Source organism: Apostichopus japonicus, chromosome 15 (genome assembly GCF_037975245.1).
Source record: "Apostichopus japonicus isolate 1M-3 chromosome 15, ASM3797524v1, whole genome shotgun sequence".
NCBI classification, from domain to species: domain Eukaryota; kingdom Metazoa; phylum Echinodermata; class Holothuroidea; order Aspidochirotida; family Stichopodidae; genus Apostichopus; species Apostichopus japonicus.
Window position 1 is genome coordinate 3,227,089 of NC_092575.1, and position 23,974 is coordinate 3,251,062.

Consider the following 23,974-nt stretch of genomic DNA (forward strand, 5'->3'; position numbering starts at 1 on the left):
GCTGTATAGATGTATGCACACACAGGGTACTGTACCTGAGGTATTTGGGATATTGATCATGCAAATAGACTAAAGTTCATTGTGTGAGATTTCTAGGTATGTAAGGAATTCAGACTTTGTATTGTTTTCAGCCAGATGTCACTTAGGTTTCTGATACTTTATCTGGACACTTGAATAGCTTTTCAGAATAATTATGTCATTCTTTGGAATGTGACTGGTCCCACCCTGGTGTTTTCTATGGTAATATTACTATAGATGGTTATCAAGAATTCCCAAACTTTGACAAAGCCCAGTGTACTGTACCCATGAGTTGTCCTGGTCTGTCCCTGTTGTACCCTTAGGCCACCAGTGCATCTTGATATTTTTAATGGTTTATATTGCATAAATTTACCATAAAATATGAAACTTGGTCACTATGAAAAGCTGGTTGATGGTTCACATGTATTTACTTCGCTCCTTGCTTACCTGTCTCCCCACAACCTTAGCACTCTCGTTGATGGTTCACATATATTTACTTCGCTCCTCGCTCGGGGCTGCAGTGCTTCAAATGTTACCGATTGAATAGTGCATCTGTCGAGCCAAGTAGAGTTTTAGGGTTTATAGAACAACACGAGATAGGTCTTATGCTGCTTTATACAGGTTTGGGAAAATGAAAGTAAAGAACCACGGAACAGAACACACATGGAATAATGCGTTGTGCCCGAAGCAAAAGCGAAAGCTATGACTTTAAATGATTCGACACTTGTAAACTGTTGCTCTCCACATGTAGGGCACTAGTGTGAATGTTGTCTCGCAGAGTAGTCCGAGCATTTATGACAGACTTACTCTAATATGGGGATCAGCTTGCAGCGTGCTTGCTGCGAGGTTGCTGCAAGCGTGCTGCTCGCTTGCTTGCCATTTAAGCTTGCAAGCTTACCAAAATATGCTTGCCACACGCTTGGGCATGCTAGTCAGATAAAGCATAAGCGAGCTTCCTTAACAAGCTTATGAAGTAGTGCAAGGCTTGTGGCTTGCTAATTTTGAAACATTAGCAAGCTTGCATGCTTGTTCAAGCATTGTTCATGAAAGTGCAAGCTTGCACATGTATGCAGTTTGCAAGTCCAAAGAAATGCAAGCTCGTTACATCGAATTAACAGTGGTAAGCTTATGTCAGCAGTTCCTAGCTTGTGAGCTGCTTGCAAGTCAGTTCAAAACTTTAGATGCATGATATTGGCAATTAAGCAATGTGCTAACTTTTCCACATATTTCTTGTCTTGTACATCAACTTGCTATAGAGTAACCTTTATAATAACAATTGGAAATTGGACAGATTTTCCACCAATAAAAAAAAATTTAAGAACAATATTTCTGTTGGTATGTCTTTTTCTATTGACTACATAAATAATGCCCACATTTTTTTTCTGTAAGAATGCAGGTAGGTAGGACTGGGGAAGATTGTATCAGCTTAACTACTGTCATGTTGGGTAAGATGATACAAGAGGAATAAGTACCAGATTTTCTAGCTGGTAGGCCTCTGCTTGAAATAGCTATTTGTAATTGAGTTCCTATCATTCTGTGAGTGGATTGGTTTTCCAATTGCCTGGCAATATTGGTTATTGCATCGATCTGGATGGAAACAGAAAAATGACATAAATTGTAAAAAGATTGAGCTTCGTGACAGAGTATAAAGTTTAAAAATAGGTTAAACTGCATACAGTACATATGCTTAGGCCTATCCTAACATACACTCACAGCCTGCAATTATGAATGCAATCGTATAGTAACGGTGATGACTCAAATAGTAGTTGACTGCTATACCGTACCTAGTACCTTTACCTTTGTTTGTTCATGGTTTACACACACTGCGTCGCCTGTGTGTAACTACTGTTCCTTTGCACCGTCCATATTCGTGCTTGGGACAGTCATATTCGACGTATTATCATCCAAAAATTATTATCCTTAAAATAAAATTTGGAAACATTCTGCTATGACGACAACAAAAGTTGACATGAACTTCACTAAACTCCGTAGGCTCAATATCTGAGTGAAGTGGAACTTGTGACCATTTTACGTATACTACTTTTAGGCTAGACATTATAGGCTGCATATACTGTAGCATGCCTACTTTTCTGTAAGGGTATTTGTTCTCAGCTGGAAACATTTCATTACACATTGCATCATATGATTATGATCTTTTCAACATAAGAATAAGGAAACTTTGTTTTGCAAATCAATGTTTACATGCATTTAATTCTTGTAAACTTGTGTAGGCGAAAGACTCATTACTTGGAAACATTTGAAAGTAAAATGAGGTTTGCTTTCTTTGATCCATATTTAGATTGCAATTTATGTACAATTTTTTTCCTCCAATTTACTGTTTTATAAAAGAAAAGGAGTAAACAAAACAAAACAAAACAAATATTGCAGATTAGAACATAGAAAAGCCAAAAACAAGCAAATAAATAAAAAAATCAATATAAAAAACTAAAATAGAAAGCTAGGGGCCACTTTCCAGGAAATGTGATAAATTGTACCTCCTCAGCACTGTTAGAAGTATAATAACAACAAACCACTGAGTCAGCAACTCAGCTCTATTAGTCACCCTTTGGAATAACTGCATGAATACTGAGGAACTGTGGTGTCTGTAATATGTATACTGCAGTGATATAAAACCTGTTTGGAATCGGACGATTTCACTGTCACCCCCACAATCTTAGGATAGAAAAAAGAAAACAAAGCAAAAAAAGTTAAAGCGAGTTCCTTGTTGAAAATTTTTTAGCAACTAAGGAATTGACTCAGAGATATATATATTTTTTTGATCTTTGGGAAGTTTGGGTGGAATTGAACTTTCATTTACAAATTGTTGTAGGTTTAAATTTTCATATCTTTGCCTATCCTGTATATTTGAAATTTGTCACATGAAATGTTGTATTTTACGGTCCTGGAAGTGTTTCTTTGTTGACAGTCAAAAAATATCGAACATGCTATTAAATTATAAACTGACAATATGTACAAAATTGGTTTGCTATGCATTTTTTGCCCTTCCATCTTAATTTGGTATCTTCTTCTTTTTACTTAGCATCATATTATGCAATAACGAATAAATTAATGAACATTCGGTCTCTTTTAGTGGTCGTTGAATTAACCATTTTAAGTCATGGCTGAGCGAATACCACCACTTTTTAATACAGTACAGTATGGGTTAAAATAGAATCAAATTGAAATGGAAAATTATATTCGGGTCCAAATTTCCATATTCGGCTACTCCATAGCAACATTCTGGCATGTTCTACCAATTTGGTGATTAATATTTTAATTATCGCAAACATTCTCTTGGAGAATTCAGGGTACGGCTCCCCTTTCCTGGAAGAACAATTACCCAGTCAATTACCAGTTAGCTTTGAAATGACCTTTGTCCTTTGGTTGTTTGCATTGATAATTCTCATACATACAGTCAAACTGTAGTACAACAGTCTAGTCATAAGTTGTATGCAACTTGGTTAAAAGTCCATAGAAGTAAATCATGTTGTAACACTAACAGACTTTACATAGTGGGCATACCAAGAAAGCTGTTCAGGGGTATCATCCATTTCAGAGAATGGATGAGTCAAAAAGCCTCCATAGGTGGTACAGAGGGGGGTTAACGACCCCGGGTATAGCGTTGTCGGTGAGTGCTAAACCAGACAACCTTATTGACCCATGGAATGTGGAGTGGGATGGTGATTAATGGTGGTAGCACCAGTGTAGAGTGTTTCCAGAGACACTCTCTCAGACCCTAGATATTCATTGGATTTGACAAATTGTATATATGGGGGGGGGGGGGGAGGAGAGAAGGTTGTCTTTACAAACAAAGAAATAACTTATGCATTTTAGGATGTGGAGAACAGACATTTTAAATATTATAATGATACTATACAGTGATAATTAAGATTGAAGAATTAGTTTTGGGCTATAAAATTATAAAATATGTATACATGTCTGATACAATGTAATTTGTGATGTGTTATGTCCACATCTAGATTTAGTTGGGTGTTTTTATGACTAACATTTAATCGTTTGAGTCGAGAAGAGAGACATAGAAAGTATATAGTCACACGCAGACTTGAAAAAGTTTGAAATAGACTTTTTTCTCTCATGTCAATTAACAGACAGAATTATTTAGATCTATACATACTGTAGTAATACACTGTAAAGGATAGAAGGTTAGACTTGCATGAGTCAGCAATTTATTTGGTACTTCTACTACCAAATGTAATGTAACTTATTACACAAAAGTGATGGATTTGATACAGAGGGATGTGGGGTTGGGTGGGGGGGGGGAGGGGGAATGGGGTTGCACAGAAAGAGGGTAATGCAAACTGACGCCAGAGGCGCGAGCACAGAATGTGAAGCCATGAGGTGGGCGGGCATTGGTAGGGTCCTAGCTTCGTGATTTTCGTCGTTTCCAGAACTTATATGAAATCGTCAGAATTGTGGTAAAATAATAGTTAGTAGAAGAGAAAGTGTTGTTCATCTTTCTGCCTCCTTGTTTTAGGACTTTGCCAGATTTATTTATGGGAGGAGGGGGGGGGGGGGAGAAGGGGGCAACCAAGTACTTTTGAGGGATATGTGATGATAATTTTAGTAGTGCTGTACTTGTAATTATGGTTAACTCCTTTATTTCAAAAATTGAAACAAACTGTTTTTCACATAAAACTCAACATAGAGCTTCTACTGTACTTTAAGAAGAGTCGCTATGTGATGATAATTTTAGTAGTGCTGTACTTGTAATTGTGGTTGACTCCCTTATTTCAAAAATTGCGACAAACTGTTTTTGACAGAAAACTCAAAATAGAGCTTCTACTGTATATATACTTTAAGAAGAAGAGTCACCCAAGATCTAGAGCCTGGGCTACCATAGAAATCGTGTGATGAGACTTCCCAGTACAAACCAAACCTTATATCAACAAAACTGATGATCACTGAATCAAAAGAAACCAGTACATCAGAGTGGCAGATCCACCAGTCAAACCCACTGGTGCGATTGTTAGCTGCGCTAGTATTACTGTACAGAGAGAACAAAGGAAAAAAGTGCACTGGGTGATTTGAAGGGCCTGGGTTATCCCAGGATGTTGACATTTCTGCTTTTGTCAACACACAATCGGTTGGAGTATATTGTGATTAAGTCTGCCCTTGGTATGCACCTTATTCACTTTGTATTGTTTGCCAAGTCTGTAAGGCATATTTTACATGCTGATGGTTTTATTCAATACAGTCATTGGTACCCTTCCAAGAAAGACAATTTTGCCCCCCATTCAGTCGTTGGAGAATTAACAAGGAGTATTCGCATTCCATCAGTCAGAAAGAATAGCCTAACAGTATGGTAGGTGGTTGCCTAACATGATAGAGTATTCACATTCCATCAGTCAGAAAGAATAGCCTAACAGTATGGTAGGTGGTTGCCTAACATGATAGAGTATAACACATTCCATCAGTCCGGAAGAATCCATAGTAGATGAAAGTGAATGAATGTAGTATGAACATTTACAATATAATCATCACTTTTATCTTCAGTTTCAAACCTGAGTTGTCTGCTTGGATTTGCATTGTAGCCAGACATTTCCTTGGGGGAAGGGGGGGGGAAGAAGGGGTGGGGATAATGTTGAGGGAGAAAGAGAGCTAAACCAGCAATTTATGTAAACCTGTAAGGAATGACTGATTCCACTCTCTTTTTAAGGTCTCATCTCTATGTATATGGACTATTTCATATGTTCAGGGTATAATTTATTACTATTTATATTTTTCACTCATTTCTATAAAATTACAGGCTGAACTTTGAAGATCACATGAGCCTGTAAATCCTATGTCCTATTCTATGTACTCAGATTAATGTGTTAACTTGAATGATTATGTAATGTTCACTGTACTCTTTATGTGTTAAATGGAATTATAAACTGTGTACCCTGTGTTTGTTAAAGATGTTTAATATGTCGTCCCTCCGGAATCCCGACGATATTGTATGCCGGATTTAGCGTGACGTCACAGCTCTCCCTTTTCTGAAGTTTTAATGAGAGCCGATAGCAGTTAAAATATGGATAGTCATATACCCCCCCCCCAAAAAAAAAAATACAGCACAGTAAGGATGGGAACTGGGTAAGGAAACAACGTACGTGAAAATGCGGTGTCTGGCGTCATCGTTTTTAAGCAATATAAAAACTGCTGATTCCTCATCGTTTTAAAACTTGAATTATTACGGTACTGTTCACTGTACTCTTGTGTGTGTGTTAACTTTCATAATGATTTTATAGTGTGCACTGTGTATAATACATGAATACATGAGTACTGTAATGACTTTACATTTATGTGAGTGGAATATTTTTCGCTAACATCTTCAATACCTATAACTGCGTGACTTACACATTTAAAAAGCCTGAAAGGAAAAAAAAATAGACCACAATTGAATTGTTGCATTTATGCAATATACCTGTTTAAATACTGAAGAATTTGTCTTTTTTAATCGTGTGTGCCCTTTTGTTTTTGGTCTGATCACTTTTGCCATGAACACAAAAACAGAGAATTTAAACGTTTGGGATTACATCATTAATTGAAAACTTTCAGTATCGGTAACCAATTAAGTTTATAATTTGATTTAAAAAAAGAATGGTATGCAATAAAAACAATAACGCTTTCTTTAAGTTAACCTCAATGTTCTAAAAAGGCCAACTGATTGACTTTGTATACATACAAAATGTACTTATTAAGATGGGTGCCCTAAGTTTATAAGAAATGGAAAAGTTCACTGTTTTGATTTGGAAGTGTTAGATAAGCATTTATGCATAGTAATAGTCCTAATAAATATTTCACTGATATAAACTTAAAATAGTTTCCTGTTGGCTTCTTTGAAATTATGGAGAAAAGATGAAGATTTGAATCTAATGTTGAGGCTTTGAGCAAACCATTCGTACATGGAAAGAAATATGTTATTTACTTTGTTCCTCGCTTACCTGTCTCCCCCCAACCTATGCACCTCATTCTACCGTGCCTAGAATGTCCTGGTAACCTTTTAACACTGTGCACCCTCTGTGACCCGGCTTCACGGGTCACCAACCTCCCTTCTCATTCTACCAACCAAAGCGTCTACTTCGTAATTTTTCGAGCGGATTTTTTTCCACCGAATTTCGTCCACTGTTGGTTCCTAGGATCGGAAATAATTTCCCATCCACTGTTCTTGGAAGTATTTGAAGTCTTTGCAGCCCGATAAGTATCCTTTTCTTTTTATTAGAAAGTTTTTTAGGGCTGTTTTTTGGGAGCGGAGTTCGCTCCGTTTTTTTCTGTGCAGAACTCTAGTACTGGTAGCAGTTCCGCGAATTGTTTACCGTAGTTACGCTAGTTCCCGCCTTTTTGGCTACTCACGCTATTGCGTTAGTTCCTTCCCTCACCCGTTGTTTAGTTGTTAACTACTCTACTTCTCTTGTATTATCGTTGCTTTATACGTTATATATCTATATTACTTGTCCCTTCCTTGCTCCCAGGCTCGTTCCTGGTTTTTTCCCCACCGTTTTGTGGGCTGGCCTTATGCCTATTCTGTTACCTTGTAAGCCGCGGGCCTCTAGCCGAGGCACGGTGTTAAGGTAGTATCGCATTGCCCTTATACCATGTGTGTATATTTTATTATCCTTATACCACATGTGTATATTATTTTATACCACATGGGTATATCATATTAAGATGGGTGCCCTAAGTTTATAAGAATTGGAAAAGTTCACTGTTTTGATTTCGAAGTGTTACAAGCTTGTATGCATAGTTGTAGTCGTAATAAACATTTCACTGAGATAAACTTAAAATAGCGATAGTTTCCTGTTGGCTTCTTTGAAATTATGGGGAAAAGATCGAGAATTGAATCTAATGTTGAGACTTTGAGCAAACCATCTGTACATAGAAAGAAATATGTTAAATATGTGTTTGATGAAAAGGTATACAAATTTTGTCATGTTTATTACGTTTGAGAACGCAAAGAAGGTTGTCAAGAGACAAAAATGTTAGACAACGGTTTTGCACTTTTGACCGGACCTGATTTGCTCACCAATGTCATAAATTTGGAGAATTATTTTTGATTTTAATGCATTTTATTACAATAGTTGATGTTGTTTCACCTTTTGAACTTTATATTAATCATTGTGTGAGAAAGGCATGGACAGAGCTTACACATATATATATAGTACTTACTAGTCAATGGTAGGGATTGAATGAGAACAAGAACTTGTGTAGTGAATTTGGTCTTGTAAACAACTGGGACTGAGGGACTTCCTGTTTGTGAAAATTCCTATTGCTAGGTGCTAGTCATCAAGTTCAGAGGAAACCCCCACAAATTAACCCATCTAACAGTTGCTGAGGAATCTGTATTAAATTTAAATCATAATGGAAATATGGCAGCTTTTCAACAAAGTTAGTTTTTATACAGAAAATACATGTACAAATTGAGATGGTGCCCTTAGTTGACAAGAAATGGAAAGTTCATTGGTTACTTTTGTGAGTGTTATTAACGGTAATTGTATGGTTAATGTACATAAATGTATAATGGTTTAATATGTGAAACCAGTGGCTCTAATTAAAGGACAAATGACACCAGAAGTCGAAATTCAATCAAGCCAGACACATTAACTCCGTAACTTTAGAAACCTGTTGTAGTTTCGTTTCGTGTAACATGTTGTTTAAAAAAAAAGTTCTTCGGCCTAATGTTTCGCTCGTATATATAATGGGATCTCCTTCAAAGGTGGAGTGAATATTAGACAGGGGATCTGCACGAGTTATAAGCAGATAGCTGGACGACATACAGACATTGAGCTTAAGACAGGGGATCTGCACAAGTTATAAGCAGATAGCTAGACGACATACAGACATTGAGCTTAAGACAGGGGATCTGCACAAGTTATAAGCAGATAGCTAGACGACATACAGACATTGAGCTTAAGACAGGGGATCTGCACAAGTTATAAGCAGATAGATAGACAACATACATACATTGAGCTTAAGACAGGGGATCTGCACAAGTTATAAGCAGATAGCTAGATTACATACATACATTGAGCTAAAGACAGGGGATCTGCACAAGTTATAAGCAGATAGCTAGACAACATTCATACATTGAGCTTGAGACAGGGGATCTGCACAAGTTATTAGCAGATAGCTAGACGAGTGACGACATACAGACATTGAGCTTAAGACGGGATCTGCACAAGTTATAAGCAGATAGCTAGACGACATACAGACATTGAGCTTAAGACGGAATCTTCACAAGTTATTACTTAATAAGCGTAGTCTGCAGCGATCCTTTTGATTTAGAAGTGTAGCTGTGTGTATGCAACGTAATAGTAATAGTCGAAATTAATATTTCACTGACGTAAACTTCCTCTAATAGCAAGAGTTTCCTGTTGGCTTTCTGAGAAATTAAGGGAAAAAATATGAAAAATTGAACCAATGGTTGAGCAAACCATTCGTACATAGAAAGAAATATGTTGAATATATCAGTTTGATGAAAAGTTTGAATAAATTTGTCATTTGTTTAATATGTTTGAGAATATGAAGTTCAAGTAGTCTTGAGGGACACAAATGTTAGACAACGATTTTGCACTTTTGACCAGACCTGATTTGCTTATGAATGTCATAAATTTGGAGAATTATTTTTGATTTTAATGCATTTTATTACAATAGTTGATGTCGTTTCACCTTTTGAACTTGATATTAATCAATGTGTGAGAAAGGTGTGGACAGAGCTTACAAATATATCCTTTAGAAGTCACTGGTAGGGATTGAATGAGAACAAGAACTTGTGTAGTGAATTGCTGTATAGGTCTTGTAAACAACTGGGACTGAGGGACTTCCTGTTTGTGAAAATTCCTATTGCTAGGTGCTAGTCATCAAGTTTAGAGGAAACCCCCACAAATTAACCCTTCTAACAGTTGCTGAGGAATCTTTAATATTAAATCATAAATGGAAATATGACAGCTTTTCAACAAAGTTAGTCTTTGTACAGAAAATTAACAAATACCATAGTAGGTTTCTCTATGTGTTTGTCTGTCTGTCTGTCTGTCTCTGTCTGTCTGTCTGTGTGTGTGATAATCATTGATCTTATTTAAAGCAGCATTTTGCGTCCTTTTCTATGATTTTTCTCAACCTCACTGACTCCACTATGCCATAACGACATACATAACTAGCTTATCTATTTATATTTTACTTCAAATGGTGGCATAAAAGTCGAAAAAAATGCAACTTTCAACTTTGTTGTTCTCCAAGATATTTTCCGTTGGCAACCCAATAAACCTCGCCCATAATATGAATATTTAAACACTACGAACGTCATTGACAGATACGTAATATAACACCACGCTTGATTTGTGTACAGTCTATATGGCAGTTGTACCAGAGAGTTGCATAACAACTCCCTGGTTGTACCAACGCAAAGTCTTGAATCTATTTTTAGCAACGGCTCATAACTAAACCTGCATCTCTGGTGGGTTTGGGAACTGAATGCGATTAATTTTGTATGTGGAATACTCGCCAATTAACGGTTTTGGCAGGGAAAAACTTGGCTAATATCTTAATTTGCTGTTTTGTGATTTGATGTATGTAAAAAACTCGATGGACATGTCAAAAAAGTAGAAAACGGCGACCAAACGCAAAATGCTCATGAATAAACATACTATTCACTGATTGGTGGAATTCAAACTAGTGGATTTGGAGATATGAAAACTTTGTCGAGGACACTTTTACTCGTTATCGACATAAATCGTTAATTACTCGCTAATTAACGCTCTTGGCAGGGTGAAACTTGGATGGTATCTTAGTTTGCTGTTTTATGATTGATACATCTAAAAAAAATCGATGCACATGTTAAAAAGGTGGAAAAAAGCAACCCAACGCAAAATGCTGCTTTAAGTACCAGTTGTCAATAAAAGCTTTAACTCTGAAATGGACCAGTGTTCAGAATTGCAGTATAAATCTTTATAGTGGTATGCTCTTAGTCCTTCCACAATCCCCATTCCCTGCCTAAGAGGCATTTCAGTCAACTTCACTCCTCTCTTACCTGTCTCATCACTACATAGGAACTCTGAGCACTCTATATATGCTGTACAGTAGCTTACAAAACTAGATATTACCATTCCACCTCTACACTCCCCCCCTTCCCCACCCCTTGACACACTTCTGGGCCCTGTCCTCTTTCTGAAGTTCAACAATGTGCATTCTTGTGAAATCTGTTATCCAGTTAGAATATTTTACCGAAATTACTTTGTGCCTCACTTACCTGTCTCCTCACAATCACAGTTACATTGGGAACCCTACTGATGGTATTGCACTTGCTTGACAAAATCAGCTCACACCTACTGTAATAACTTACAGTGTGCTGTTACTACATGGCTAGGCCTAGGCTTGTCTAACACAAAAAAAAGTGCTTTTAACAACATCAGAGCTACTGTACCAATACTGATGGTTAAAAGTTGCACACAACATGCTACAAGCCATGGACCAGTTAGTATAAAACAGAATAATAATTTCTCAGCACAGGCTGGCAAGGTTGAGTTAAGGTGGAGTGGGTAACGGACCAAAATTAATCCATCTTGGGAAGAAATGTTACTCCCTAAAACTTTGCTCCTTATGGGGTTTACTTCTCTAAGCATGTAGTATTTAAGAAACAAGCCTAGAAAAAAAGTTAAAAAGAGGAAAAGTGGACTGAGAAGTTAGAGTGCAGATGTTATAGGCCAGATAAGAATTTAAACCAGGCATCTCAAGAATAATACAGGAATATGATTTACTAAAAATTGGATAAGCTGCCCTAAGTTGACGGTTGTCCAATAAAATACTAAACTCTACTCAGGTCTTCAACACTATTGAGCCATAATGCTAACATCCAATATCTGAAATTAATCATTTCGATTACTCTCAGCAGCTAAATTTGAATTTCCAGCTTTACCATACAGTATATAATTTAGAGAGACTGTTATGACAGATTTAGGTAAAAAAAATACCAAGTTGTTTTTCGTTCAGTTGTCAAAAGTGTCCCAAAACTCTCTGTTACCAAATTTGTGAGTCATTGTTTTGATCAATAATTTCATAAACATACATTGTGAATAGATGGTTTTTACAGCACTGCGTACTCACATTGCCGTACACAATAAAGCTCTGATAGTCAGTCTTCAATTGTGTCCTTCCAACTGTCCATACTATCTTGCTGTAGAAGCTGAATAAAATTCAGCTTGTAATCTTTCTAAATATCTATTTTAATTTCACAATCTTAAGGACAACCAGACATGTGTTTTATTTCTTCTTCTTACGCAATTCATTGAGCAGTCTGCGAACACCTCCTTGCAAGCTATGATTCTTCCTTGTAACACTATTATGCATAAATGTATGTACTGTATATATCCTATACAGTCGTAAGATATTTGTATGTCCCCTAAATACACTACCACTACTACTACTATTACTACTACTACTACTACTACGATGCTAAGCCCCATGAATAAAATTCAGCTTGTAATCTTTCTATATATCTCTTATATATTTCACAATCACAAGGACAACCAGACATGTCTTTTTTCCCCCTTCTTCTGCAAACTCATCGAGCAGTCTGAGAACACCTTGCAAGCTATGGTTCTTCCTTGTAACGCTATTTTGCATAAATGTATATATATATATGTGTACTATACAGTCGTAAGATATTCGTATGTCCCCTAAATACACTATTACTACTACTACTACTACTATTACTATTACTACTACTACTACGATGCTAAGCCCCATTGTGGAGCTACTCATCATCCATGATAATAATACTCTGTCCGTCTCCTTCCATCTCTTCTCTCGTTTGCTCACACTCTAAAGGCTGGTAAATATTTCATGCAGTCAGTCTTATCCAGGGTTGTCTCTTGCCTCTTTTATGTCTGGCATTATTTTCAGACTACCCTGGGAGCTTTATCACTCCTCCAAGCTCTCTCTCTTCTCTCTGTCTCTCTTGTTGCTTTTCTCTTGCTCTCTCTGTCTCTCATATTGGCTTAGTCACTTTGCTATTCTTTTTTAGCAATATGTTTGAAAAGACTTTTGCTGCATCTTCTTGATGGTCAGGAAGAAGGAGATGGAGGCCTTGCCTAGCTTAATTGCGTTCTGTGCTTGCCCTTCAAATTTTTCGGCACGGTATTATGGAGTTATCACTCGCAGATCTGTAGTAGTGTATTATTCGAGGCTGCTTGTACAGTGTATGGCGCATGCAGTCTTATCGATTGAGGTGGGTGGGGGGGGGGTGAGAGGGTAGAGGGGGAGGTGGGAGATTCTGTCCAAGAAGAGAAAGATTTCATAGTTGTTGCTCAAATAGTTAAAAGAGAGAAAGAAAAGGGCAGTTGAAATACTTTGATCCTTTCTTGTGTTTGATGAAATCAGAACGAAAGGAAAAGACGACACAGATGAGCTGTTCAAAATCTGCATCCTAGTGCAAATATATAATATATATTTATGTAATGAAATTAATGTGTCGAATGTGGTATGACAGATATATATACAGGGGTGAAGTCTGTACTATCGTAAACATGAATGCGAATGCGCTCTCATTGACATTGCGTTATCATTGACAGACTTTATAAATGCCTAGACTGCGCTTTTCCCACTCATCAGTAGAATCAATGTGGCAGAGCAGGATGGTCTGTGACGGGAAGGCCGGGGGTTGGGTTCCTGTCTTCGCCTGATGAGTCCCAAAAAGGATGAAATCTGCCGTGAAGTGGAATTTATAATTTACACATACATACACTCTCATAAATACACACCAAACTGGTTGTTTTGATTATAAAAAAAAAAAAATTGTAATGACCCCAAAAACACAGCCCTTTTTTTTTTAGTTGATATTAAATAATCTAGCAGTCTTTACTTGTGTTCAGCTAATCAGGGACTTTTCAAAGATGCGTGGTGTGTCGCCGAAGCCTGTTGTACAAGCTAATCAATATTTATCTCTTTACGGGGCAGACGAGTAAATATGATGCGTCTGCCGTCACTGTCCCGGTTTGATAAAAGTTAAACTAAATCATTTAGGTCGGAAATCATACGATGGTTGATAACATTATTTGTAGTCTCTGTGTGTTTGCATTGTTCCGTCAATTCATGATAACATACTTGTTTTTTTTGTTTTTTTTGGTCATGTTCATGGGATTACAGCTTGAGTAAGCTGTGTCACTTTTGAAAGCATGATTGACGTTGTTGCCAACATTTCTGCAGATGGTTTAGATTTTTCGTAATTTATTTGTACGGTACTGTACAATGAGCTCTGTGGTGCCTGTTTTAAATGTTCTCATACAATTAACTGAAATTTGGATATATTTACATATATGCATTACAAGAATAACAAGTACAAATGAAATGGGACAGCATTTTTACAAGTTAAGACGGTTAATATTTCATGGTGTCAATCATTCATGAAGTTATCTAATAATGCCAGTAGCCATCTGTCGTCTGTTACTGGAACAATGTGCATCAACCAAGGACAATAGCTTTCGAAATGGGGATAGGGAAAAGGAGGAGGGGGGAGGGAGGGGGGATTTGGTATCCGTTGTGAACGAGTCAAACTCCACGATAAAGACAGGCTGAAATAAATCCTCAACATTTTTGTCAGCCAGACATATTTCAGTTTATTTACATGGAAAAAGCACACAAAGTGTAAAGTTTATCAATAATTTCACTTTTTACATCAATTTGTTTGGCTGAAACTTGAGTTGTCTGGAAAATCCTATCAAACTCACCTCAGAAAACTGCTTTAAACATAAAATCCATCCCTTTTAACATTTGGTCACTTACATTCAACTTTTTGGGTTGTAGGTGACTTCATTTTCATCCTTCAATAATGCTTCATCATAATGAAGATGATGTTTGGTGTCCTCACAAAATGTGCTGAAGCATCTTGGTGTGATATTTTCACTCGTATCCATGGGCCTACATTTTTATCTTGTTTCTTTTTGACTACCCACATGCTATTTTTTCATCTTTCAGAACAAAGTCATTCAGATGTTTGGCAGGCAGCTTGCCATACGACATCGGCAAAATGACAATGAAATCAACGAAGAATTGGAGCAATTCCCCAACTTTCAGATGTGGCTGTATGTCATGGATATTCATGAGGAAGCCAAAGAGGTATGTTACATCTAGTACCACATCAATGTAACTAAATTAAACATCTGTTGGTTTTAACCATTTTGCAGAGCAAAGTTGGTAGCCTAACACACTAAGCTATATCAGAAAATGGTGCCTAACCTTTATCAAAATGGAGGCTGTAAGTATCATACTGAGTGGCTTAACTGCACAGTCTAGCACAAATAACAGAACAGTGGCGTCTCAACGGGCAGCCTTTGTGCCAAATCCCACGTAAGAAAGATTTCAGTATCTGTCCTGGAAAAACTTGATTCACAATCTTGGGCAAGTTGGTTATTAGGTTTCAGCATCCTGTCCACCTATCCGGGAAAAATGCCTTACTCTAGGTAGTGAGGTTTGAGTCTCCCTGACCCTTACCTTAAACCTGCTGATATACACATTACATTCAGTAGTATAATACTAAATGAACACAGATGGGGGGGGGGGACACAGTAGTGGAGAGCTATCCCCTCCCCCCCTCCACTTGAGATAGTAAAAGTTATTTTATGAGAAATTGTGATGAAAGATCCAAAACGTTCTACATAAAAAGGATGACCTCGGCTGAACCCTGAACTTACAGAGTGAGTGCAGATTATAATGGTAGAGGGCAGCGCTTCATCAGGGTTGTTCTCGTAAAATCTGTAGCCATCCGGGGAATCATTTTAGTGTTGAAAGTTTGCATCGCAAAATATGTGAAGTCTTGTTTCGTCTCTGACATGGCAAAAAGGAGGATGCTGTAAGCATTGCAGTAGACTGGCTGAGTAGGACCCATCTCATGTAGTTTGACGGTCTGCAGAAATAAATCTCTACCGTGCGATATCGATCCTCTCAGACTGTCTGCTGCGGGGGAATACAATTTTACAAATTTTGCTGCAGCTTTCTCTTTTCTGGTCACTTTGCGTTTTCCTTCGGAATGGTAAATTCGGAAGGAAGAGAGAGTGCGCGGTGACCTGAAGGAGAGGTCACCGGGGGTGCAGTGCCAAAATTATACCAGTGGCGTCTAGGTAGACTAGGAAATGTGCGTTAGTGTTGTAGGAGACAGGTAAGTATCGTCGTTCGTAAATATCCAAACCAGTGAGTTTTGGGGTTTTCTGGTCACTTTGCATGGTCTTCAAATAGTTCTTGAGGTTGCAAATGATATATGATGCATCTTTTCACTTATGTGTAGCAAATCTAGGGACATCTTGTGTACATAGCATTTGGTAATTGCTCTGTATAAAGTAACCCAGCACTGGTATATGAACAGTACTGTACTGTACATGTACAGCCCCTCTGTGTTGAAAGTTCAGGAAAACAGGACAGGAACCATGCTTGGGCTGATGCACCAGCTGACAGAGATCTGCTTAGAAGGCTAAGGAAATGGCCTTGGTATGATATTAAACAGTGTCTTTATATTCATATATATATATGAGATTAAAAATGGTGATCTAGAGTAGAATCAGACCTCTATTAACAAAAAGACAATTTACCATTGTTGGCTGTGCTGGAACCTTATTGTTTGCTTTGCTTACTTTTATGACAATATCATACAGAGATCTGCATTGTTACAGTGATAATTTGTCATACACAGCTTGTTTTGAAGGGTCTCTCTGAACTGAATTTTGGCATTTTTACCTCCAAACATTTTTAAATTTTTTTTTTACTTTAATCCACTGAATAAAATTTCAGCAGGAACGGTGCAAATTAGACGGAATTTAAGACAAAAGAAAGTTTTGCCCTGTAAAAATATAAGACATGGCGTAATGACGAAATTGTGGTACACGTAACCTGTTTGGATTGGATTTATAACGCCGTTAGTACTTCAACTCAATAGTCAGCAGTAGCCAAGAATATGTACAGTGGCACACGTATATAGATAGACATGCTGAGTTCACATCACAGACCAGACCCTGAGATCAGTTGTCTCACCTTAAAACCAAAGTTAAATGAATTTTAACCTCTTCTGTCACTATTTACACATTAAACACCATGCTCAAGGTATCAGAGCATGTGCTTGCGATCGCCTAAACAACATGAAAACTGAGGTTTCTTTACACAACGACAAGGCGCAAAACCAGCAGCCGTGCGATGTGAAGCTCTGCTATAAAATACCTATGTCGCATAACAAAAGGCAAGAGAAGTTCAAAGGTCACCACAGATCAACCGGGGGGGGGGGGGTTCACCCGCCCTACGTGTTATTGTGTGAACAACGATCCGGTCGTTTTATCTAGTAGTTTTCATGTCAGTTCAAAGATGTTTACATAGCGCTTGCATGTCAACACCATCATGTTCAAATGCGCAAACAAATGCAGTTCTAGTTGATTGAACAGTGCCAATTTTTTCTTGTCATCCTTTTCTTACATCGAAAACAATTTGATGATGTGATATCTGAAAATCTTCATGGACGTGTCCTGCTCGATTTCCTCGCAAATACGTATGTTTGAATCTTTTAAAACCCCCTAACAACAAGCAGTGAATAAGGTGAAACCAGAGAAGAAACTGCGCCTATTTTAACATTTTCTGAAATGCGGCTCTTTCCTCTCCAGTATACGCCTTTTCACCTTCACCCTTGTTGAACCATAGTGTGAAACCCTAATTTGGGTAAACGAAGAACTGTAGTTGCTGATCATGAACATGTGAACAGTATGGTTTAACTTCACGGTGCTCAGTTAAGTACAATGCAGCTCGAAGGTGTATGTGTGTTTGTGTACACCGCGGTGTATGTATGGATGTGTGTGCGTGCGCGTCAGCATGGTAGTTCTCAAACTGTGACCTACCCTTTTGTCCTGACAAGCCCAGTGTCTAGCCATACTTAAGTGATCAGGCTGAAGGGGTCACTGGTTAATAAAAACAGTATTGTACTGGCAACCCCTGTGGACAATCCCCCCTTGGGTTACTCAGAAAATGCCAGTTTGCAACATCCTGTTCATTGAACATTTGGGTTGCCATGGTTTTCATTCTTTAATTTCTTGTTGTTGGTAGGATTTTCTATAGCCTAATGCTGTTGCATGCCCTGGCTCAAGTGGTTGTGCACATGGTGGGGCATGTATCCATACATACAGTATTGCACACCAAGTGTTGTAATTATTTGGAGGTTTTTGTGTTCGTTAAAAACCAGTGTTTAACTTTTTTTTATGAGAGTAACAAAATATTGGGTATTTGTGTAACATTTTGATGAAACTTTATATCTGATATCTGATATAATTGTCTTATATCTGGTGATATCTTATATAAATGTCTTTTATCTGACCATAAGATGCTCAATGATTTTCACCAAATTTATGAACAATAATAAGCAAGTCATTGATGGTTCTATTTGAGCAAGGTTTTTGCTCCAAAATCCCCAAAATACACTTTTCAATATTAAATGGTAAATCTTTTGTGCAAAATCCATACATCAGATAAAAATTTTTGTTATAACTTTTCTTCACATAATGTCACTAATTTCCTAAACCGATCTAACGAATTGCATGAATTAACGTTCCAGTATTCTCCAACTTCAATTTTTCTCTTTGGCCTAAAGTCAGCATAAATTGGAGACTGTTGAGAGTGTTCTCACTGATTCACAGGGTGACCTAATTTTCAGTATCATTTCAAAAAGTGCGAACTGTCATTCTCTTACCTTTAAATAGATTTAGCATTTTTGCGCTCTAGAGGATTCAATAATTTTGAAAGTGCTCTTCAATGGCCACTTGTGAAATCCTTTCAGTTGCCAGACATTTGGAAGTGAAGAGGAGGGGAGGGTGTAGAAGGCTTGTAGTGGAAGCATTTTTTAATGTGACAAATCATGGGAGGAGGGAGATCAAACATATTTTGGGGGCATGTGCCTCCCATTCCCACCCCTCCCTTCCCCTAATTTCTATTTAAATTATAGTTTGTAAACCCTTTTTTTGGCAAACAATCAGTTAGTAAAGACTCACAGAGTATTTTACGTCTTACGATTATGTTAAAGACCATGCGGTTTTTTTAAGTAGTCGTTTCACAAAGTATGAGCAAGATTTTCTTTGTAATAATTTTTTGATAATTTTTTAAAATAAATTTATCGTTTGTAATAAAGTTTCTTTTAAATAAAACTGAAAGAATGGTTTAAAATTTAGAAATAAGTCATGACTCAACATGCACACACTTGTACCGTATGTGAAAATGAAAGGAGTGATGAAATTTAGGTCATTCTGAATAAAAGAAAATTGAGCACATTAAACTGTCAACCCACGAAGAAGAATAAAGTATTAAGTAGTCGGGTCGTACGTAACACAGTATAAAGTCCTTGGTGCACAGTTCAGTAGTTACAAGGTTGATAAATGAGATCACCTAAAATCTGAATTTTTGGTTTGTATAGATTTCATGATACAGTAGCTACAGTAATGAGTTTAATATTTGAACAATAAACACCTCGCTCTGGTTTACGACACCATGAAAACTTTTCGAGATCAGAGAACATCGCAGAATGGTGATATATATAGTGTAAACAAATATTCCCAAAAGTTCCAGGGGCAGCCTAGTTCTTCCTCACCTTCCCTTCCTAACTCCCTCACCGATCAGTGGGATCTCCCAATTGGAATAAGGTTATTCCAACCCTTTGTAATAGTTGAGCAATTTTAAGAGGGGATAGATAAGAGAAGCATATAAACATTTCCTTTAACATGTATACTCTCTTGTTACCTTGCAATGCTTTTCATGTTTTACAGGAATGCAAAGGTTTTAATAAAGATAAGTATTACATACTGTAGATCTGTTATATTGTGTAGAATCCGTAGAATCTGTAGAATAATGTTCCATTTATGAAAGAAAAACAAAAAGGGTTCTACATCATTCAACCACCTGGAAGGGGATAGATTGAGGAGGTAGACTTGATGCCAGTTAGATCCTTATCAGAAGGAAAGGAGGTGGATGGGTTAACATTAACTGGCAGTGGGTGAAAGAGGAGGGAGAAAAAGAGCAGGACCACACACCAACAAAGTATCCTGGTGTGAAGAAAGTAATGTGTGGGTGGTCTTGGGTGATTTCAGCGATTATTACAGATTTGATCTTCTCATAAATATATCAAAATAAAACCTTTATTTTTTTCCACTCCTTTTGGTAAAAAAAAAAAAAAAAAATTGATAAGTGAAATTTCGCAGGTTATGGAAGGACAAGAGAAATATTTATCAATTGCCATTATGATTATGATTATCTTTATTATTATTATCATGTTGTTATGATATTATTATCTATCTTTCCTCTCTCTCTCTTTTATCTTCTGGATGTAAGAATTATTGCTGTTTATGCATTCCCAATGAGACAAACGATGAGAAACGTCAACACCTTGAGTGTGTCTTAACTGTCAAATAGATTGCATGGTATGTCAGAGTGACTAGGAAAAAAAGTTTTCCCCACACAGGATTTCTGCACTTTGGGTCGGCTGAAACGCTCCAAAGATCAGTTGGGGCTCCCAGATGCGTAAAAAGGGATTATCCCGTTTTGGTTTCTTTAATATTCAAGATGACATAGAAATTCCTCAAAATAAGTCAATTTCACACTACATACAGAGTAATTTATTTCAGCAGTGTTGTTAAGGACCCTGGTGTCCTCATTTGGCCCCTGGATCACCTTGGTATCCACGGAGATATAAAGGAAGGCATCTTCCTTCTGTGTTAGACTTTAATTATATACCAAAATGTTACTGTATAGAATTTATTGGACATGAAAAGGAGACGTATTTGTAATTTGAATGTTGCTTCTGCCAAAAAGAGGAGGTATTTATAAGTATGAATATTGTTTCTGTCAAACAGAGGAGGTATTTGTAATTTGAATGTTGCTTGAGCTGTCAAACAGAGAAGTTATTTGTAATTAGAATGTTGCTTCTGCCAAACAGAGGAGGTATTTGTCATTTGAATGTTGCTTCTGCCAAACAGAGGAGGTATTTGTAATTTGAATGTTGCTTGAACTGCCAAACAGAGGAGGTATTTGTAGTTTGAATGTTGCTTGAACTGCCAAACAGAGGAGTTATTTGTAGTTTGAATGTTGCTTGAACTGCCAAACAGAGGAGGTATTTGTAATTTGAATGTTGCTTCTGCCAAACAGAGGAGGTATTTGTAATTTGAATGTTGCTTCTGCCAAACGTATGAGGTAGTCAAAAGTTGTTAATGCTGTAGTTTTTTTATTTGAAGTAGTTGCAGTGTTACAAAAGATGGTGAATACACTGACCAAAAATATTCCCCCCACACCCCCCTTTTTGGTCCTGTAGTCTTAGAAGAGTGGGAAAATGTCAGCAAGGGAGAATAACCTCTCAGAAAGGTTGAGTTTCACATGAGGTAAAGGGCAGGACAGTTTGTTCGCTGCTACCTGAGTCGGATGCAAATGCCAAGACATTAGAATGCGAGTAATTGATCTTACGACGACCCGATCGTCTTTCTCCAATCATCCTGTTAAAGAAAACCTTCCGCTAAAAAACCTGTCTATATTTGCAACCGGGTGGGTATACTAGAGGACATACAGAGAAGTTGCAAAATGTAATCAGTCAAGCTCATTTATAATTAAGTGTCATGATTCTTAAAGCCTCTTGTCTCCGGTTCCTTAACCTCTGGAAAAGAAGTGGGGTATCAATGTCTTTTCGAAAGACCGATCTCTCCCAACGTATCATTTTTTTCTACTCTTTTGTCGTTTTTGTTTGGTTAAGCTGGAAAGAAAATGTCTTGCACATTGGTCAGTTGTCAATGCTATGCAAGGTTTTCTTTTTACAGAGTTTTTTTTAAGAACAAAAAATTGAAAATATGAAAATCATATTTATAAACAGCAGAATAATTTTAATTCTTCTTTGACCGTCAGCTTATGGCTACCAAGTTGAAAACGCTGATGGCCCTGGTGGAATTGCCCGAGTCAGAGGTGAAGTCGCTCATGAAACTTTGTAAATGCACGGAGGTAGAAACTACCAAACTTCTCATGGGTTTGAAGAGTGTCAAGAAGGTATATCGTGGTAAGGCAAACAATAAGTCTTTTGTAATAATGATTTGAAATTATTTGAACATTGATGAAAATTTTTTATACACAAAAGTACAACTTCTTTTGTTAACATGTTTATAATATTTTGAAACAGAAAAAGGAAAAGAATTTTCAATGAAAAAATTGTACCCTTCAGGTTTTATATGTTAAAGATGTTTAAATTTAACAGCGAGCGAGGTGGCAGTGAAAGTAGTGTCGAAAAAAAAAAGTGGCCAACTTTAACAAGCTAGCTAGATGAGAGTGGTGATGTAGCGGTAATACATGTAAACATATGCATGTAAACATATGTTAAAGATGTTTAAATTTAACAGCGAGCGAGGTGGCAGTGAAAGTAGTGTCAAAAAAAAAGTGGCCAACTTTAACAAGCTAGCTAGATGAGAGTGCTGATGTAGCGGTAATACATGTAAACATTGTACATAAATGCTCATAGCAGAAAGTTTGGGGGTGGGAGGGGGGGGGGGTTTAAGGTATAGACCAACATTTGTGTAATTTCTGTTGTCAAGTTTTGATACAAATTCTTATCTTACAATATTTTGTTGCAATCTTCTTGACTACAGCCCAGATTCGGGACAAAAATACTGTCTCCACATCTCCAGAAAGCAGCGAAGAGGAAGAGGAGGAGGTGGAGGAGGTTGAGGAGGTGGAGGAGGAAGCTGATCTAGAGTCACCCCCTAACAGCCCCTCGGAGAGCAGCAGCCAGTCTCTCAAGCACCCCTCGTCCTCCTCTCTCGCCTCGGAAACGGACCAAGGGTTCCAAGAGCCCATGCCGCCTCACACGCCTCCCTACATGATCAATGACGACCACCCGTCCAAGAGGTTCAACGTGACCCCTCCTTCGACGCCGACTATCAAGAAGAACAAACCCAAGGGCACCCCTCCCCCGAATAAAAAACTCATGCAACTCCCTCCGGTTTCCCAGCTGAAACGGAGCAAATCATCGGAAGTGTCTCCGCACAAGGTGGACATGGGCGTCTTTAGTGACATTCCTGGGCCAAGGTAAGCGGCGGCGGTCCCTGTCAAATCTGGCAGCAGACTATGGTACAGAACGAGCAGGGGAAGGGGAGACGGGGGTTGGGGTGGGGAGATGGGGGGTCGGCTGGTGGTCGGGGGAGATTGGAAGGAAACAATGTTTTGTTGTGCTTTTAGTACTTTGAAATATTAGGCATTTTTAGACACAAGAGAAATCTTGAAAGTACCGAAGGTCATACTTCAGTTCCTTATATAATTCTCACTACTCTTTTAGTTTCTTATTATTCTCCTTGGGTTAAACGTTTCCACTTCAAAGGTCACACCAAACTTGTTAGAGACCTTCTTGTTTCCTTTTCATTTTTCCTGGTTGGCAATGACGCACAGAGCAATCTTACGCAGCTTGGAATAGCAACCCACTGACGATATAAGTTCTTGGAAAACAAACACAAACAAACCTTCTTCCAAAAGGTCATCAGTATTGCTGCCAAAGTTTAAAGCAAACCCGAGAATTGCTCTAAGTTTGCAGCATTTTTGGGTTGTTTCCCCATTCCCCCCCCCCCCCTGCAGGTGTAAAAGCCCTTGCTTAAGCCACAAAATAATCCCAGACACATCGATATATATATGTATGTAAGTGTAGGAGTTGTCGGAACAAAGTGTCTTGTTAAGGAGAAATTGATTTGAGAAGTAGCCATTTAAAATTCTGACATAAGTTAATAATGTGACTGATCATTATCCTAATGACCCTGCTTTTGGGTTTAGTCATGTTTTGAAAAATTGTGGATTTGCAACTTACAAGTTTTCATCACAACATGGTTTTTGATCAAGCTTATCCATCCATGATATTCTAACCCTATCAATATGACGAATTAGTTCAGAAGTTTGCTATACTAAATCCCCTGTCAACATTTACTATCCTAACTATCTC

At 37.7% G+C, this 23,974-nt stretch overlaps 1 protein-coding gene across 4 annotated transcripts in view; it reads left to right on the forward strand.

The window, feature by feature from the left end:
• Positions 1–23,974, forward strand: part of LOC139981059 (kinase suppressor of Ras 2-like) — a 63,425-nt gene that overhangs the window by 7,026 nt on the left and 32,425 nt on the right. For 3 of the 4 annotated variants that reach the window (XM_071993201.1, XM_071993202.1, XM_071993200.1), the window contains exons 2-4: positions 14,983–15,123; positions 21,907–22,054; positions 22,638–23,076. In XM_071993201.1, coding sequence (XP_071849302.1) covers positions 14,983–15,123; positions 21,907–22,054; positions 22,638–23,076 — 728 coding nt within the window. Of the gene's footprint in view, positions 1–5,389; positions 5,410–14,982; positions 15,124–21,906; positions 22,055–22,637; positions 23,077–23,974 lie in introns of those variants that run through there. The other variant, XM_071993203.1, reaches the window with a different exon arrangement.